Consider the following 16,196-nt stretch of genomic DNA (forward strand, 5'->3'; position numbering starts at 1 on the left):
CTAAATATATGCCTAGAACAGTATAGCTGGGTCATAGAAATGGCATTACCTATGAAAACACAGCACATGATTGTTCTGTGGAGCAGCTTACCAGAAATGCAAGTTGTTTCTCCATGGTTTTGAGAACAACTTTCTGTGTTGTAATCTTATTGTTAATTTATCTTACACTATAACATTAGAAAAAATTAGAAAGTTGATTAATAACTTATTATATAGAAGGATCAAATTTTTATTATGGCAATTAGAGTTTTAAAACTTAGAGTGGAAATATTTAGGGGAGATTGAAGTACATGTTGAAATTCAAAGTGTTGCATGATAATGTCCAGGTTTTGCAAGAAGTCTTCCTGTCTAGAGGGCAGGTATATTATCTTGTCTACCTGTCCAGAAACTTGATCTTGTCATGGTCTAGTGTCAGTCATATTTAGGTAGTTTGACTCATGTTAACTATCCTCACTAGTTACCAGTTAATTAGAATGCCAGTAGACTAATTCATGATGAGAAAGTAAAATGTCAAGCCTCCTGGCTATTTCATTGGCCAGTTTTTCTCTGCAGGGAATAGAGTATAATTAGAAGAGATAGCTTGGTGAGTTTTAATCAGGGAAAGAGGAAATATTCTATGATCTAGGTGATTAATGGTGTCAAGCTATCAAAGCCTAATGGCATTTATTTATTTTCTAATTCAGATGTTTTAACAATGTTGGAACCATGAGATTTGTAGCAGTGTTAATTATGACATGATAATCTATCCATGACTTCTGTTTGATTTTTTCTGGTCTTTATTATAAAGGGTTTCTCTTATAATACACATAAATTATTGAACTTATAAGTAAGCTATTTAGATTAAGTTATTTGAAAGAGAATTAGTTGCATTGTTAGATTGAGGCAGTAAACATTGTAATTAGTTTTATAGGGATTTTTCTATTGAATTTTTAGAATTAATTTTGTAGGACCTGTAGATTAGATATGAATATGGTTTTAAATCTATTTTAAAGCATATACATTTCAAACTAAATTTAGACTTAAACAGTATTCTATAGTTTTCTCCCCTCATTAAACCTTTATATTTCTAATGAGAACTCAGCTTCAATTAAAAAATAAAATAAGCCAGTAGAAATATTATTTTATTTATAGGATTTTTTGTAGCAAATCGCTTCAGAGATATATCTGTTTATCTTGGTATCTTTCTCATCACTTTTTTGTCACTTTTATGATTTTTTTAGGTTATCTGGATCTTGAAATAATTAAGCATATACCCAGTTAAAAGGGATTTTAATTAGCACAAAAATCCTTGAAATATTTTTTTATTTTTAAATTTATTTTTCAAAATATATTTTTATTGATTTCAGAGAGAGGAAGGGAGAAGGATAGAGAGATAGAAACAATGATGAAACATCATCAGTCAGCTACCTCCTGCACGCTCTCTACTGGGAATCCAGCCTGCAATCGGGCATATACCCGGACCAGGAATCAAACCGTGATCTCCTGGTTGAAGGGTCTACATTCAACCACTGAGCCACATCTGTCAGGCTGTTTTTTTTTATTTTTAGCTTAAATATATTGTACTATGTATGGAATTAATTTGAATTTTAACTGATTCTGAGTGTGGCTAGTTAGAAATCCAGCTTTGGGGCTTAAGTTTTATACTTAAGTTTTTATTTTTCTAAAGCTCTAAGATTACATGGTATTTTCTTATTGTTTAAATTGGAAAAGATAGGTGAAAATTTGGTTTTCATCTGAACTGAGTGGTGAAGTGTCTTTTAGTAGAATTTTGATTATTGGAATTACATTGGGGGGGGAAGATTCCTTTTTTAAAGTTATTAGCTAATTGAACTTTTTATTGCTAACTCAAAATAAAACTAGGTTAAAGCATGTTTTTAATGAAAAATGTTTGACTAGAAATAGTAATGTGTAAATAAGTTATGCATTTTCTTTAGAATTCTTGTAGTTTATTATTAGAGGAATAATAATTTGACTATGTATGTACAGAGATGTAAAAGTAAAAATTTCTCATTTTTAGAATAAAGTAACTTTTTATAGTTTTCATAATAATGATAATAAAAATAAAAATAGTAATAATGGTACCTCTAAATATTTCAGTTAAAAATTGTGCAAACAGCCCAGGGTAATGCAGAATACTATGTCTTTATATAATGGGAGTATACTGCCACCTTGTGTATATGTGATGCTATTTTATTTCTCCATTTTCATTTGTTACACCAGCTAATACAGTAGTTTCTCACCATTTGGTACTGTGTTCAGATGTGTACATGTTTAAAAAGAAACAAAACACTGTTTTGTTTTGTTTTACATGTAGTAAAATCAAGCCATATTTTTCTTTTTCTTGCCAGGAGGAGGAGTCTTCCATTTTTAAGACATTGAATTTGGTGTAGTTAGATTTAGATCTAAGAATTGGCAAGTCTGAGGGATCAGCCTGGTTAATTGATATCTGAGGTTAATTGAGATTTGAATCCTTTTAGTTGAATTTTATGGAAAGTTGGTGATTCTTTTATCATTCTTCATTTTAGTGCTTGCAATTCTTTGGGATCATTATTCCGAATGTCAGAATTCATTATCCTACCTAATAAAAGGGTAATATGCAAATTGACCAAACGGTGGAATGACCAGTCACTATGACATGCACTGACCACCAGGGGGCGCACTGACCACCAGGGGGAGCATCGCTCAGCCAGAAGCCCTGAGCCAGGCTCACAGCTGGCGAGCGCAGCAACGGTGGCGGGAGCCTCTCCCACCTCTGCAGTAGTGCTAAGGATGTCTGACTGCCGGCTTAGGCCCGGGGAACAGGCCTAAGCCGGCAGTCAGACATCCTCTGAGGGCTCCTGGACTGTGGGAAGGTGCAAGCCTGGCTAGGGACCCCCACCCCACTTCACGAATTTTGTGCACTGGGCCTTCTAGTACTATAGATAAAGGAAGTACAGGGCTTTGGGCTTACTGCCACAACCTTATTTCTTGATGTTTAAATGTTTTCCTTTATTTAGGTCAACTACAGAAGAACTACTGTAATAATGACATGTAATAGTGCTATGAAAAATATTGATGTTACGAAAAAAGTCTTCCTTTAAATTATTTTGGGTTTAAGGGAATGCCTTGGTAGGTGTCAGATGTTATCTTTCTAAGGAGGAAGAGTCACCAGACTGCAAGTTCACTTTCTGATGCTCCCAAGTAGCTTAGCTGTGTAAGGATGAGTTCTTCTCTGGGCACCAGTTTCTTCATTTGAAAAATGAGCAGTTGAACCAGGTGGTTTCTAAGGATCTTTTTAGGCTTTAGAATTCTATGATTGTGTAAAGTTTTCCGCTCTGTTTTTAAAATATTGATGCAGTAATGCCCTTCAATGTACTCACTATACTCTTCCAAATAAGAAGTTACTTTAAAATTTAGTGTAATCACACAATTGTGATTACATAGAACAAATATATTAGTAATTTGAGGGGATGTATGTGCATAAAAGTTTAAAACCAGAAACCTAGGAAATATGCCTACTTTTTATTTAACACTAGGAACTTCAAGGTTGGCTTGGGAGTAACCTAGATATTAATTATATACTATTCAAGCAATATAACACTTTGGCGGGGGGGAAGAAATGCATTCTAAATGCCTACACTTTAACTTCTGGAAAAGCTCTAAAAGTTGTTATAAATATGGTAAGGTCCATATAGGCAGATTTTTCAGATTGAGATGAAAAGAGAGAAAAAGGGACATTGGCCTATAGTTAAAAACTTGGAAGCTCTTGAGGATGTTACCCAACTGGAAATTTAAGACCAAAGATTCTTCAGTATGTACATTTTCCCATTTTTTTCTTGTACAGCAGCAGATATTTCCTGCTCATCTTGATTCATTTTTCTCATCAAGTGCTGAGAGTGAATATGTAATCAGGTTTAGGTTGTTTTTGTTGTTGTTAATCCTCACTCAAGGATATTTTTCCATTGCTTTTCAGAGAAAGTAGAAGGGAGAGGAAGAGACAGAGAGAGAGAAACATCGAATTGAGAGAAACACATCGAATGGTTGCCTCCAACGGGACCCTGACTAGAGCCTGGGATAGAGCCTGTAATGGTATGTGTCCTTCACAGTAATTGAACCCAGGACCCTTCAGTCTGAGGGCCAGTGCTCTATCCACTGAGCCAAACCGGCCAGGGCAGGGTTAGCTTTTTACTTTGAGGTCATGTGGGAATAATTTTTTTAAATTCTAGGCATAATTTTAAGGAAAATGATTCTCATTGTTAAGCTATATAAACATGCCAAATTCAACATCTATATTGAAATAATTTCCCAGTGCCTCGTGGTAATAATACCAAAGAAAAATAACTCTATAGGTATTTTTGCATTTATTTTGTGTAATACCAAACTATTGGTTTTTAAAAAAATCCTCACAAATCTATTGATTTGTTTGTTTGTTGTTTCTATTGATTTTTGAGCGAGGAAGGGAGAGGGAAAGAGAGAAAGAAACATCAATCAGCTGCCTCCATATACACCCAGACCAGAAATCAAACCTGCAACCTGGGTACATGCCATAACCAGGAATTGAACCCATGATCTTTCAGTCAGGACAACACTCCAGCCAACCAAGCCACACCAGCCAGGACCCAAACTACTATTTTATAGAGTACAGTCTTTTTTTTTTTTAAATATATTTTATTGATTTTTTACAGAGAGGAAGGGAGATGGATAGAGAGTCAGAAACATCGATGAGAGAGAAACATCGACCAGCTGCCTCCTGCACGCCCCCTACTGGGATGTGCCCACAACCAAGGTACATGCCCTTGACCAGAATCGAACCTGGGACCCTTCAGTCTGCAGGCCGACACTCTATCTACTGAGCCAAACCAGTTTCGGCTAGAGTACAGTCTTCATGACAAATTAACTATCTAATAAAATGCATTTCACATAAAAATTTATGCACATATTATAAAACATTAAGTAAAGGTGTTAATTAAAATATATTATCTCTAATGTAAATTATGGATATATGATAAAAATAAAATATTAAGTAAATTATACTTCATAAACATGAAGAGAATAAAATGAAGAAAGCATCTATGAGTCTGTTTCTCTTTTGTTTATTTTGTTCATTACATTTAACATGTAGTAAGTGAAATCATATGGTACTTGTCTTTCTCTGACTGGCTTATTTCACTTAGCATAATACTCTCCAGTCCATCCATGCTGTTGCAAATGGTAAGATTTCTTTCTTCTTTACGGTTGGGTAGTATTCCATTGTGTAAATATAACACAGCTTTTCAATCCACTCATCTACTGATGGGCACTTGGGCTGCTTCCAAATCTTGGCTATTGTAAATAATGCTGCAATGAACACAGGGATGCATATATTCTTTCAAAGTGTTTCTTGTTTATATTTTCATAAGTGGAATCACTGGGTCATAAGGCAGTTCCATTTCTAAGTTTTTGAGGAAACACCACACTTTTCCACAGTGGCTGCACCAATCTGCATTCCCACCAACAGTGCACAAAGGTTCCCTTTTGTCCACATCCTCTCCAACACTTGTTATTTGTTGATTTATTGAAGATAGCCATTCTGACAGGTGTGAGGTGGTATCTTGATAGGAATTGTGTTGAATTTATAGATTATTTTGTGTAATATGGATATTTTAATGATACTAATTCTTTCTAACCATGAACACAGTATATGCTTTCATTTATTTGTATCTTCTTCAGTTTCCTTCTTCAGTGTCTTATAATGTTTTGAGTACATGTCTTTTATGCCCGTGGTTAAATTTATTCTTAGGTATCTTATTCTCTTTCACGCAATTGTAAATGATATTGTTTTCTTATTTTCCCTTTCTGATAGTTAATTATTGGTGTAGAAAAATGAAGCTGATTTTTGGATGTTTCTTTTGTATCCTGTTACTTTACTGAGTTCATTTAATCTGTTCTAATGGTTTGGTGGAATCTTTAGGGTTTTCTTTTCTTTTTTTTAAAAAATATATATTTTATTGATTTTTTAGAGAGAGGAAGGGAGAGGGATAGAGAGCTAGAAACATCGATGAGAGAGAAACATCGACCAGCTGCCTCCTGCACGCCCCCTACCGGGGATGTGCCCGCAACCAATGTACATGCCCTCGACCAGAATCGAACCCGGGACCTTCCAGTCCGCAGACCAACGCTCTATCCACTGAGCCAAACTGGTTACGGCTAGGGTTTGCTATATACAGTATCATATCATCTGCAAATAAAGCCAGTTTTATTTCTTCATTTCCAATTTTGATGCCTTTTATTTTTTCTTGTCTGATTGCTGTGGCTAGGACTTCCAGTGCTATGTTGAACATGAGTGGTCAAAGTGAATATCTGTGTCTTTTTTTTTCTTTCTTTCTTTCAATTTTAAATGATAGCCTTGCTAGGTAAAGTAGTCTTGGTTACAGTTCCTTGCTTTTCTCACTTTGAATATTTTATGCCAATCTCTTCTGGCCTGAAATGTTTCTGTTGAGAAATCAACTGACATTTTTATGGGAGCTCCCTTGGATGTACCGTGTTTTCTGGAGTATAAGATGACTTTTTAACCCAGGAAAATCTTCTATACACCCAGTCATTTTATATGCCAGAAAATACGGTAACTGTCTTTTTAAAAATATATATTTTATTGATTTTTTTACAGAGAGGAAGGGAGAGGGATAGAGAGTTAGAAACATCGATGAGAGAGACACCGATTCAGCTGCCTCCTGCACACCCCCTACCGGGGATGTGCCCGCAACCAAGGTATATGCCCTTGACCGGAATCGAATCTGGGACCTTTCAGTCCACAGGCTGATGCTCTATCCACTGAGCCAAACTGGTTAGGGCACTAACTGTCTTTCTCTTCCTGCTTTTAATATTCTCTTTTTTTCCTTTACCTTTGGCATTTTAATTATGATATGTCGGTGTAGGCCTCTTTGCATTCATCTTGTTTGGGACTCTGCGCTTCCTGGACTTGTATGTCTTTTTCCTTCACCCGGTTAGGGAAGTTTTTGGTCATTATTTCTTTTGTTCTGTTTTAACTCTCAACTGAGGATATTTCTCCATTGATTTTTAAGGAGAGTGGTAGAGAGAGGGAAAGACAGAGAAAAACAACAATATTAGAGAAACACATCCATTGGTTGCCTCCTGCATGAGCCCCGACCAGGGCCCAGGCCGGGGAGGAGCCTACAACTGAGGTACTTGCCCTTAACTGGAATTGAACCGGAACCCTTTGGACCACAGGCTGACACTCTTAACCACTGAGCAATACTGGCTAGGGTTTGGTCATTTTTTCTTTTTTAAAAAAAATCTTTATTGTTGATATTATTACAAATGTCCCTCTTTCCCCCCCGCCCCCCCCCCCATAGCTCCCCTTCACCTGGTTCACACCCTGCCCAGGCCCTCGCCATCCTATTGTCTGTGTTCATAGGTACTGCATACATGCATATAAAATCTTTCTCCCGCACCCCCCACACCTCCTTACCTCTGAGAATTGTCAGTCTGCTCCATTTCCATGCCCCTGACTCTATTCCATTCACCAGTTTATTCTGTTCATCAGATTTGTTATTCATTTGATTTTTAGATTCAATTGTTGATAGATATGTATTTGTTGCCACTTTGTTGTTCATATTTTTTATCTTTTGCTTCTTCCTCTTCATAAAGAATACCCTTCAGCATTTCATATAATACTGGTTTGGTGATGATGAACTCCTTTAACTTTTTCTTGCCTGTGAAGCTCTTTATCTGACCTTCAATTCTGAATGATAGCTTTGCTGGGTAGAGTAATCTTGGTTGTAGGTTCTTGCTATTCTTCACTTTGAATATTTCTTGCCACTCCCTTCTGGCCTGCATAGTTTCTGTTGAGAAATCAGCTGACAGTCGTATGGGTGCTCCCTTGTAGGTAACTAACTGTTTTTTTCTTGCTGCTTTTAAGATTCTCTCTTTGTCTTTTGCTCTTGGCATTTTAATTATGATATATCTTTTTTAAAATATATATATTTTATTGATTTTTTACAGAGAGGAAGGGAGTGGGATAGAGAGTTAGAAACATCGATGAGAGAGAAACATCGATCAGCTGCTTCCTGCACGCCCCCTACTGGGGATGTGCCCGCAACCAAGGTACATGCTTTTGAAGTTACCACTAATTTTTTTGAGCAACCTTATAACCATATTTTAAAACTCTATAACTGGTAAATTGCTTGCCTCCATTTCACTTAGCTCTTTTTCTGGAGATTTCTCCTTTTCTTTCATTTGGGGCATGTTTCTTTGTCTCTCCATTTTTGCTGCCTCTTCGAGTTTGTTTCTATGTATAAGATAGATTGCCTATGTTTTGCAGTCTTGATAGGGTAGCCTTATATAGTAGGTGTCCTGTGGGATGTTGTGATATAGTCTTTTTGATTACCTGAGCTGGCTGCTCCAGGAATGTTCCTGTGTGGGTTATGTGAGCCCTCCTGTTGCAATTGCATTTTGATTGCTATTGGTCTGTTCGTGCATGGGTCAACCCTCTGGCTGGCTGACTGAGAACTGACCTGACCACATTATACAAACTACTGTGCAGGTAGGTACTGACCACATGAAGCAGAATTTGCCTCAGCGGGGTCTGGTTCCTGCTGAGATCTTCCTTTTGATATGCCACTTGTGAAGCCAATTGGATTCTGCTCTAATGTCTGAAGCTGGTAACTGGGTGTGGGGTTCTGGGTCTCTTGGGCAGGACTTGGATGTTGATTAATGTTACACATTGGCTGTGACTGCTTCTGGGCAACCTGTTTGGAGCTACAAAGTGATCCACAGTTTGTGGCTGCCTCTGCTGGGCCTGGGTGTGCCTGGGAAAAACCAAGTTGTACATCAAGGCCAGCTTACACCAACACCAAGCCTAGGGGCAGGTCAGCAAAAGGCCCAGCGTCTCTACCTGTCTCTATCTGCTGGTTCTCTGTTAGGCTCAGTCCCACTGAAAGAGACTTTGGGGCATGAGGTAGTTTCTCAGTGAGTCATCAGGTAGGGGTGAGTGGTGTTCACCAGATTGATACAGGTTCAAACTCTGTGCCACTGCTGCGTCTGAGGCCACTCAGCAAAAGTCCCAGGGTATACCAAGTCTAATTGCCACCCGCTGGGTGCCCACAGACCTTTGTTTGGGGACAGGCTCTGAAGGAGTCATCAGGGTGAGGCCACAGAGTTTATCAGGCCCAAAGAGACCAAGATTTGGCTGTATGAAGGGCGGGCTTCGTACTGGTTGGGCCTTTGAGGGCAAACTATACCCCATCCTAGAGCCACACAACTCCGTCTTCTGCCTGGACCTCCAGCTTCTGCCTGGACCTCCTATAGCAGGGGTCCTCAAACTTTTTAAACAGGGGGCCAGTTCACTGTCCCTCAGACCATTGGAGGGCCGGACTATAGTTTAAAAGAAAAACTATGAACAAATTCCTATGCACACTGCACATATCTTATTTTGAAGTAAAAAAACAAAACGGCAAAAACACCCGGCAGGCCGGATAAATGTCCTCGGCGGGCCGCATGTGGCCTGCGGGCCGTAGTTTGACGACGCCTGTTTTATAGAACTGAGCTCAGTGGGTGGGGGACCTAGGAGTCAGGTGGGTCGGGCTAGTGAATGTCCGTCTCAATATGGCTTCTGTAAATCCTTGGTTATAAATCTTATTCAGCTAATCTTAGTTAGTTATTCAGGATTTTAGTTGTAATTGCAGTTTTGTCTTGGGAGGAAGTGGTGGTAACTTCCACATTCTCCACTGCCATCTTGGATCTCCAACTGAAAATTACCATCACCTTATTTCAACAGCCCAGATATACTAGGGTACCATTCTATAACATATAATAAAATCTGACATAACACTGAAATGTGTTTGCCTGTTGTGTTCTGCACAGGCTCAGACCTGTTCTTTAGTAATGTGCAAAATGGAATGAGTGAACCCTTGATTTTGATGAAAATGATTTTAAAACTATGAAATACTACATTTTGGTAACTAAAAATACCATATTGTTTTGGACTATTGGAAACTGGTATAGTTATTAACTGTTACGTTAATGTTAATATGTAGGTCAAGGTAGAGACTATACCTTGTAAAAGGATTTAGAATGGTTGTAGATGTAGCGCTCAGATTTTTAATGTACTTTATTAAAAGTGTCTACTGCTGGTAATGTCATTACTATTGAACCTACTTTGTAAATTGGTCTTTTTCATCATAGAAGATTAATAATTGCATTTTTTAAAATACGGCAAAAATGTGTTTCCTATTCAAGTAATTTATTTTTATTGCAAAAATTTTTAGCCATCCTATAATATAAACTCAATAATGTACAAAATAAAGCATGTTTTACTCTTAAGTATATTTTTCTCCTTTGTTCTTTTTTCTTTTTTCTTTGAATGCATTAAATTTAGTGGTTGTAGCCCTTTGTGAAGCAGGTGCTGCTCATTAGAGTGATTCTATATTTGGAAATATTAATATATAGACATTGTGATATACATCCCATTTTATTTAAACAAATATACTAGTGGGATAAAGTCTTCTTTTAAATGACTGTGAAAGTTAATAGTCACTCTTTTGTTTTAAGATGTTTAGCATAGGTCTCATTTATATATTTTTTCTTATTAGGCAAGAAGTTTTGAAATGGAATGGATGGGGATATAATGATTCCAAGTTCATCTTCAATAAGAAAGGCCAAGTTGAGTTGACTGGGAAAAGGTAACTGTTTATTCTTTCTTTTGTTATTTTTCCCCCACTTTTTGTTTCTATGAAAAATTTTAAACATAAATAACAAACATAACATGTGCAATAATAGACATACATAATAATATAATAATATAATGACTCCTCGCTCCGTTTAAAATTTACCAGTATTTTGCAATAATTGCTTCTTTTCTGTAGCATTTCAAATTCTGACATTTTTTATGTCAGTTCTAAATGTTTACATATGTGTCCCTTAAAAAATGAGGACCCAATATAGCCACTCATACAATATCATTGTCATACTCCCTAAAATAATAAATTTTAATAATATATCATTACCCAGTCCACATTCACATTTTCCCAGTTGTCTCAAAATTCCATTTTTATACGTAGTTTGTTTGACTTAAAATGTAAATAAGTTCTGCTCATATTACTTAATCCCCATTCCATTGATTTGTCAAAAGTAACTCCATTTTTTGTTGTTGTTAATCCTCACCTGAGGATATTTTTTCCATTGCATTCAGAGAAAGTAGAACAGAGGGAGGGAGGGATGGAAAGGGGGAGGAGGAGAGAGAGGGAGAGAGACAGACAGACAGACAGACAGGGAGAGAGATATGAGAGAGGTAACATTGACTGGTTGTCTCCTGCTCATGCCCCAACCTAGAATGGGGAGGGAACCTGCAACCCAGGTACATGCCCTTGGCTGGGAATCGAACTCATGACCCTGGTGCACGGGCTGGCACTCTGACCATTGAGCACCACCGGCCAGGGTCAGAGTAACTCCATTTTTAATTCTGAGCATTTATATTTGGATGTAGGTTATTATGAAAGGTGAACAATTTTTGGTGAATATAAATTAGTTTTCTGAGATATATTAGGGAAGAAGTGATGAAGAAGGATCAGGCATTTGTTTGATAGCTTTCACATTTCTGAAATGTTTTTGTTAATGTGTTAAGAATATTAAAGAATATTTGTATTATACTTGGGATGGTGAACACACAATACAGTGTACAGATCATATGTTGTAGAATTGTGCACCTGAAACCTGTATAATTTTGTTAACCATTGTTGCCCCAATAAATTCAATAAAAGGGGGGAGAAAGAATATTTGTATTGTTACTCTTCCAGATACAGACAATTGTAAAACAGGTTCATAGTTGTAAGCAACACTGACTCTGCCAAAGCTGGTATTTTGGGTTTGCCTATTGAATTTTGATAGAAATTTTTTGAAAGGACAGTGAATATAAATATATAATATTTGAATGCTGGCTCTAAAAATAAAAAAAAAATTGAGGCTAGGTAAAAATTGGATCAGCTATATTATGAATCTGTATCAGTATTGTACTTTGACTTAATATCTATTGGGCATTAATATGCTTGGATTAATACTTTTAAAATGTATAAACTATGTCAATATATTGAAATATCAGCAAGAAAACTTTTATTCCTTTGGAGAAATTATTTTTCTTTGAAACATAATTATCCTATGTTTCTAACTTAAATATACTTTATACCTGAAACAAAACCTCAGGAGTAGTAATTAGGAACTAATTTTATTGAAGGTGTGAAGATGAACATTTGACCTTTGTTTTTCTTTTCTTTTTTTAATCCTCACCTTAGGATATGTTTTTATTGATTTTTAGAGAGAGGAATGGGGAGAGAGAGAGACAGACAGACAGACAGACATCGATGTGAGAGAGAAATATCGATAGGTTGCTTCCTATAGGTGCCCTGACTGGAAATCAGACTTGCAACATTTTGGTGTATGGGACCAATCACCCAGTTAACAGGAAAAATACATATTATCTACATTCTCATTCCAATCCTTGAGTATGGCTGGACAGCATGTTGGTTGGAGGCTTAGTTGAGAAATTGTATATAATTCAAGTAGAAGAAATTTCTGATTAAAATTAAATTTACCAGTGTTCTAAATGATGAGTGTTTTATGTTTTAAAGAGAATAATGTCTAATACAGTAGGAACTTATCTATGTAGAGATTGTCTTTATACAATCTTCTTTGGGGATGGGGTGAGGGGAGTGAATCTTCTGAACTTAGAAAACCTATTTTCAGACATTGTCTTCATTTCTTTCTTTCTGTCTCTTTTGACCTTGAAGGTATAGCATGTTTGTTTTATAGGAGGGAACAAATAGTCAACTTATAGTTCACAGTGCCTTTGAAAGCAGAGAATTTATCTGTTGACATTAGACATTAGACATTGGACGATTGCTGCTGGTGCCACTCTAACAGGATAGATTCAATAAAGGCCTCCTTTTTTTGCATGGTTGACTCCTGAGTTAGAGTCCAGTGGAGGAGGTGGGAAGAGGACGGGATGGTGGGGGCAGGTTGCATATGACTAGCAGAGCCTGCAAAGGGAGACCAGGAAAGTGGATGTTGGGCACATTTGACTTACTGAAAGGCAGGCAGTCTTTGGTTCCCACTAAGACTCATCCAGAGGGTAATTCTCCATACACAGAAATGGAATTTAGTCATCTATAATAGAGTTAGTCATTTTATAATAAGTTATCCTGTGACAAAAATTTTTATTGTTCCAGTAAGAATCAAAGGGTAGAAGAGTAAGATGTTTGTGATATTCCTAAAATAGAAAATGGAGTTGTGACTAGAAAGGATGAGTGGAAGAAAATACTGATTTGGCTGAACAGTATTAATTTGCCCTTTTGTTATTAATACTAGATTATAAGGAAAATTTTTGAAATTTTTTGTTAAGACTTGCTATTATGGCATTGTAGGGGACTAAACAAATATAGACCCTTTGCCCTCTATAACCACATAGGAAACATGGATAAAATACACAAGAAAGAAATATAACAGAGTCAGAAAGAAAGGAAGGGAAATCGTTAGATGCCAGAAATTAATAGTGACTCTCAATGAAAATTTATGGAGAGTCCCTTATTTCTGCTCCAAAAATCATTGAAAAGTTAGAAAATTTTTATGAGGAAATTTGATTGATTATATATACATATATTTAGGAGGATAACTTTGACATTTACAACTTAGCCATCAAATTAGAAGCAATTATTATAAGGTATTTTAGATCTTAGGGGAAAATTAGAAGTTTTTTCCCCGAACGCAGTCTTATCTTCTGAACAGATTTGTAATTTGTCAGTCTATAAATCCCTAGACTTATAATCCTGTTATTTTTATTTCTTCTAGATATAGATGAATTTAGTCCTCCTTATTTTAAGCAGCAGATGGGTAATACTTCAGAACTAGCGCTAAGACTTCTATAAACTAAAATTTTTGAAAAGTGTTATTCTTTGACTTGAAAGGTTTCACAGCACAAGTTAGTGTTTACATGAAAAGAATTCGTCTAAGTTTATTGCACATTGTATTTCCAGTGGCATAACTTTTCATTACATTTTATCTTAAGTATAAAAGGGCTGTTGAATTGCTTAGCAGTTGTAGAACTCACTCTGGTAGATGGTTGCATCTGATAATATTTTGCTGCCTCTGTGCACTGCCCTGAGTTTAGTCATTATAAATCCTGGCGTGCCCTTTCTTCTTGGATATTTATGCCCACAGAGTTTTCTTTCCATGTAGGGATTTCATTGGGCTTGTTCTGATTCTGTATCTTCTACAGTACAATCTACCTTGGTTCTAAGGAAAAGTGGTAATTTGATCTCACTTTATATTTTACAAAAAGACCATTTCTTAAAGTTCTCAAACTAATCTTCAGTCATGATAAAGATCTATTCAGTAGTCTGTTTCAACAATTGGTATAGGCACTTGGCTTTCCTCTTACCACATTTCTGGTAAAAGTTGCATGTTTCCTGCCAGTATGTTCACCCTACAAATAAAATGTCTTTTGCAGCTTTGACTGAACTGGGTTGTAAATTTCTAAAGAATAGGAGTCATATTATAATACTAATTTAGTGTATCCTGCAATGCATAGTATAGAAAATAATACAATAATTAATAAACAGCAATACAAGAATAAACTGTGTTTAACCTTTTCACAACTATAGACCTACTTTTGCCCCAACCTGCATAGTAGTTTTATTTGGCTGTCCCATCATCAGTTTTGTCAGGGTATAGGGAGAGAAGTAAAGAAGGTGCAAGAACATTATAGTGAAAAAAATTACTGAATATAGCTACTGTGATTTTAAAAATGTCATTCATAAAGAATTTTAGTTTAATATCACTTTAAATGGTGGAAAGGGAAGACTAAAACTAGAGGTAGCATCATATAGTGGCTAAGAGCACAGACTGACTAAAGCCTTATTCATAATCTGATTCAAACCCTGGCTTTGTAACTTATTAGCTCTGGGACTTTGAGTAAATAAATTACTTACTTAATTCCTTAATTTATTTAAATTCTCTGTGCCTTAGCTTCCTCATCTATAAAATGGGGATAATAATACTAAACTCACAATCTATATATATAAAAGCCAAGGATCCAGAACAACCAGAACGACCGGTTACTATGACGTGCACTGTGGCCACCCCACCCGGGCTGGCCCGGCCCCCCAATCAGGGGTGGAGCCGGCCGGCCAGCCTCCCATGGCCCCTCCCCCTGACTGGCTTGGTCTCCGATCCCCTCCCCCCGATCAGAGGTGGGGCTGGCTGGCCAATCTCCCATGTCCCCTCCTCCGCACCGACCAGGCCCTGATCAGCCCCCAATGGGGCGAGCAGCCAGATCCCACCTGTGCACGAATTTGTGCACCAGGCCTCTAGTATTATTATAAGTTAATATACATAAAACACTTAGAACAACGCCTGGCACATAATATGTAATGTATTTGCTTAATAAAAATGTAAAGTACTGTTTTAAAACATTTAAAAATTATTTTGATCTTTTCAGAGATTGAATTATTACTGTTTGCATATCAGCCTTCTTCATTATACTAATCTAGGGTAGGACAATTACTTTATTTATTTCTAAAATTGAAAAGTTGAATCTCTAAACACTTGAGCTTTCTGCATCAACCTTCTCATATAAAACTTATATTGATGTTTTATATAAACTTTAAATAGGGATTGAGATAAAAGATACAGGAAACAAAATCAGAGTAGCAAATTTTGTGGGTTTTTTTTACATTATACCCACTCTAGTGCTCTTTTGTGTGTTTTAACTGTGTCATATCCTCTGCATGTAAAGTCTAAGAACCTTACAAATCTACAGGTGTATTTTCTATCCCCTGTTCTTATTATAATTGCCACATTATAAACTCCATGATATGTTACAATTTATTAGACAGTCATATTTTAAAGAAATTAAGAAATAGTCATTTATATTTACACACGTATTTACTCTTTCTGGTATCATGTATTTCACCTTGAAGATTTGAGTTTACATACTGTGTTATAATTTCCTTAAGCCTATAGATATTGCTTTAGCATTTCTTGTAGTGTAAATCTGTTAGCACCACATTCTTAAGTTCTCATCTGAAAATGTCTTTATTTCACTTTTGTTTTGAAGGCTATTTTCACTAGATACAGATTTCTAGGTTAACATGTTTTTCCTTTCAGCATTTAAAAAATGTTCATTTGTTTCCTGACCTTATTGTGTCTGATGAGAAGTCAGTCATAATTTT

General features: G+C 36.4%; 1 protein-coding gene across 3 annotated transcripts in view; it reads left to right on the forward strand.

Annotated features, from left to right (window-relative positions):
* The window catches only part of AGPS (alkylglycerone phosphate synthase), a 120,582-nt gene that overhangs the window by 19,601 nt on the left and 84,785 nt on the right, over positions 1-16,196 (forward strand). For all 3 annotated transcript variants that reach the window (XM_008138522.3, XM_054722796.1, XM_054722795.1), the window contains exon 2: positions 10,569-10,658. In XM_008138522.3, coding sequence (XP_008136744.2) covers positions 10,569-10,658 — 90 coding nt within the window. The remainder of the gene's footprint in view (positions 1-10,568; positions 10,659-16,196) is intronic.

Source organism: Eptesicus fuscus, chromosome 11 (assembly GCF_027574615.1).
Source record: "Eptesicus fuscus isolate TK198812 chromosome 11, DD_ASM_mEF_20220401, whole genome shotgun sequence".
Taxonomy (NCBI): Eukaryota; Metazoa; Chordata; class Mammalia; order Chiroptera; family Vespertilionidae; genus Eptesicus; species Eptesicus fuscus.